Source organism: Cyphomyrmex costatus, unplaced genomic scaffold (genome assembly GCF_001594065.2).
Source record: "Cyphomyrmex costatus isolate MS0001 unplaced genomic scaffold, Ccosl1.0 scaffold309, whole genome shotgun sequence".
NCBI classification, from domain to species: Eukaryota; Metazoa; Arthropoda; class Insecta; order Hymenoptera; family Formicidae; genus Cyphomyrmex; species Cyphomyrmex costatus.
In genome coordinates this window covers 621308-625303 of record NW_017277221.1, presented here as the reverse complement: position 1 = coordinate 625303, position 3996 = coordinate 621308, and the positions used below count along the sequence as shown (strand labels likewise).

The 3996-nt window shown below is 36.0% G+C and overlaps 1 protein-coding gene across 1 annotated transcript; it reads right to left on the bottom strand.

Annotated features, from left to right (window-relative positions):
- Positions 1–2994, bottom strand: LOC108775743 (uncharacterized). Its single transcript, XM_018542195.1, has 3 exons — positions 2880–2994; positions 2421–2575; positions 1–2241 (listed from the first exon to the last, which is right to left on the bottom strand). Exons 2-3 carry the CDS (start codon positions 2538–2540, stop codon positions 1–3), a joined length of 2361 nt encoding a protein of 786 aa, XP_018397697.1. The 5' UTR covers positions 2541–2575; positions 2880–2994.
- Between the last annotated feature and the right edge of the window lie 1002 nt (positions 2995–3996).

Here is a 3996-nt window from a genome sequence, read left to right as displayed (position 1 = left end):
TCATCTCGATGTAATAGGAGATTCTTGTTTGAAATTTGCAAGTTCAATTTTTTTCACGGAAACGAACGGATTAAACCCTTTTGTCTTCGCATTGCTGTCTCTGTTAATCATCGATAAATTTTTATTATTATGCTTCTCTTTATTATGCTGTTGTTTATTCTGACTATCGGATGTATCCTCGTATTTTATTTTTTTTACTTTTCTTTTATATGAATTGTGAATTAACTTATAGTTTACTTTATTTTCCAAAAGTTCCAATTTTTTTTGCTTTTTCGAATGTACGTCTACTTTATTAAGACTACTTACTGCATGCGTTTGGATGTGGCTTTTGAAGGAAACAAGTGACGTGCAAGTATAGTTGCACTTATTACATGCAAGTTCTTTTTGATCGGTGTGTTGATTAGTTATATGTTTTTTCATATCGTAGTTATTACTGAAGGATTCATCACAAAAATGACAGAAGAAGAGTTTCTCGCCCTTGTGCTTTGCAACATGCACCTTGAAATACCAATCAGTGGTGATATATTTCGAGCAGTAAACGCAGAAAGAACCTTTCTTTTTTTTCTTTAATTTCGGTAATTTATGCACTTTCGATATTGGAGCGATCAGAGACTTTGGAGTATTTATTTGCACAGTGGCGGTATTATCAGTTGCAGTAGGTTGAACAGTAGTTTGAACGGTAGGTTGAGCAGTAGGTTGAACAGTAGGTTGAACAGATGGTGACTTCGAAGTAGTCATCGATGTAACATTTTCTGCAACAATGCAGAACTTAGGGATGCCTTGCGTATGATGTAACAACGACGGCGGGCTGATTAAATTGGCTATCGGTACCACGCGTATTGGCGTGAGAAACGTTTTAGGCTGAACTGATGAAGTTGTAAAAATATGTGATGATGATGCAGTTAAGTTGTTTGTCGGCTGAATAGTAGTAGTTTGAGGTGAAACTGCGAGGCGAATACATGGTTTCTTTGGAGGTATAATCGAAGTAGATGCAGAAGTGGTAACAACATTCGGAGTTGAAATCTGAGTTAGAGCTGGAATTGAAACTGGCGTTGGAGCTAAAGTTAGAGTGAACGTTGGAACTAAAGTTGAAGCTGAAGCTGAAGTTGAATTTGGAGTTAGAGCCAGGGCTACAGTTGGAACTGAAGTTGGAGTTGAAACTGTAGCAGATGCTGAAGTTGGAACTAGAGTTAGAGTTAGAACTGGAGTCGAAGTTGAAACTGGAACTTGAGTTTGAGCTTGAGCTGGAATCGTAATTGAAATAGATTCCAAGTGGGAATTTTGTTGTAAATTTGAAAATCTTACTTGATTTATCGATTTTGTTTTGTTTTCGGAACATGATGTGTTGTTCGGAAAAATTATAGTGTTCTGTGATGAAATTGTGACAGACGCACTTTCAAGGGTATTCGTAGATTTAGTTTTCTGCGAATTAATTACGATAGGTAGAGCGTTGGTGCTGGTCGATTGAGTGGTAGGTACTGAAATCGTGGTAACACTCGATTTACTAGATGCTTTTTGCGGAATAATTATCAACTCGTCATTTTTCCACAGTGTCTCCATCACTTTATTAGGATCCGAGTAATCGCGTTTTTTCATTTTCGCAATTTCTAAGATCTGTAACTCTCGCATGCGCATCCGTTCCTTCAGTAAATGCAATCTGTCTGTATCGTTATGAATGTATACTTTTCTTCTTTTACAATTCCTGTGATGTATCCGAGATATCCATTTCTTAAATGTTCTTCCACAAATATCACACATTTGTGAATTGTCACATTTATATAACTTTATTAGTGCCTGACGACAACGATTATGATCAATGCTTAATGCATCACAGTACTTGTTCCTGCAGTGTTTTTCAACCGGCGCATTTATCTCGTCTTCTTCTATGCTCAATGCTAACATGGGTGTCACACAATCTTTATCCACATATTGTTGTACTATCACGTCACAAATAATATTTTCACATGGCTGATAATGACCACACGATTTCTTTTTAACAGGTAACAAAGAAATTTCTGATTTTTTGTGCTTTATTTTTGAAGGGAGAAGATTGTCGTCCTCTTCGTCTGCTGTCCTAACAGGAAATATCGATATTTCAGATGTTGTATGATTTGATGTTAAATTTATACCATTCTTTTTATGACAAAATGTATTGTCAGACTCAAGTGGTGTTAAAGGGATCGTCTTAATGATAAGATCCGGTTGATTAAAAAGCCGTTTCACGCAATCTGATTGCAACACCTGTAAACAACAAAGCCCATATATGAGTCTCAATTAGTGTTGAAAACTTTTGTGTAATACACATATACATAACACACATACATATATACTACAGTAATTAAACAATTACTTTTTACTACATACATTATCTAACAGTCATACTATTCTTTTAATTGTAATAGTCAAGTAATATAACTTACTTCAGATAAGGTGGGTTTTATCATATTATTTGAAGGTTTTATCATATTGTTCGGGTATACGTTGGACATTATGTCTGTGGACGTAAGCTTGGAGAATGATGCATATGCCAGTTTCACCATGTCAACAGGTATGAGAGCAGTCAATGCAGGATCTTCTGTAATTCAAAAAGTGGCCTGGAAACGCGGGGCTTTGATCGCGATTAAAAGGATGAATTTTCATGATTGGTGGCGAGCACGAAGGTTCGTCCGTTCATTCACCGCACGATCACATAAACACAATACAAGGCAAATGAATCGGAGTCAAACTCGGTTGGGGAGGATACAATTTCTAGGTTATAGTCAGTTAATTTCAGCAATCAAATCCCGAACACTTCGTCAACGACGCATTGGCTGCGAACGCGAAGTTTTTGTAATCTGACTCTTTCTCCCGTTCCGAACTTTTTTGAAAGGTATACTTACGAAATAGAGACTCGTCACGACCGATTCAAAATCGGCGTCATAATTCGCGAATCCAATTAAACGACGGTATTAATCCGCATAGCAATTCGCGATCCTGCTCATCTCGCATACCATCGGCAGCAGTTGGCAGTGTCGGCACTCATTTCCCCTTTTCTTTTCTCTCCCCCTAAAAATGATTTTTTTTTTACGAAAACGCACGCGCGCGCGCGCGCTTTGCGTCCGTTGAATTTGTCCGCGCTCGCGCATGCAGATGAACGGAGCGCGCGGTATACGATTTCCCTTCGTTCACTTTCATAGGGATAGTACTTGCCGAATGCCGCGCATGATTCACATACGATATATTATCTTATATCTGAACGCATATTGTCTCGAATTTATTTTAAAAATAACACCGACGAAAAATTATTGGATATAACTTCACTAATGTTGCTGCGTCGTTACGAAGATATTTTGACACATTTGATAGTGCATTCTTCAACAATCATTTTATTGATATATGTCATACAATTTAATTGCGATTAATTTTATCTCAGCCTTTAATTGTATTTCTACACTATCAAAGAAAAGCAACTTGTTGGATTTCATCGTTAGGATATGGATAGAGAAATTTACAAATGTCATAATAATTAGCAACATCACTAACATGATGCAGCCAGAATTGGTGCAACAAATAACGTTATTATTTTATAAGGTTTGCGTATCGTCATTAAAAAGTTTTATATATTTTAACATTGGAGATGACCCAAGCGAGGTTGAAACGTCGTTTTGTTTATATTACAATATAATCAAATGCTTCCTTAATAATTGTTTATGTATTTATTTTGTTATTGATTTAAATATATATATTTTTGGCTCGATAGCCTCTTTATATTGTATCTAATTTTTAAAAAATGTACTTAAAGTGTACATGTTGGACGTGTGGACATATTAAAAACATCCAGATTAAATCCATGAATATTTTAAAAACGTTTTAAAAACATCCAGTGTTACCATTTTGGACTTCTTAATAACATTCATTTTAGGATGCAATGGACTAAAACTGGACTAAATTAATATATTGAACAAATTTTAGACCACAATCTAGACGCACGCTGGAAGCAAAAGATTCCAAATTCGT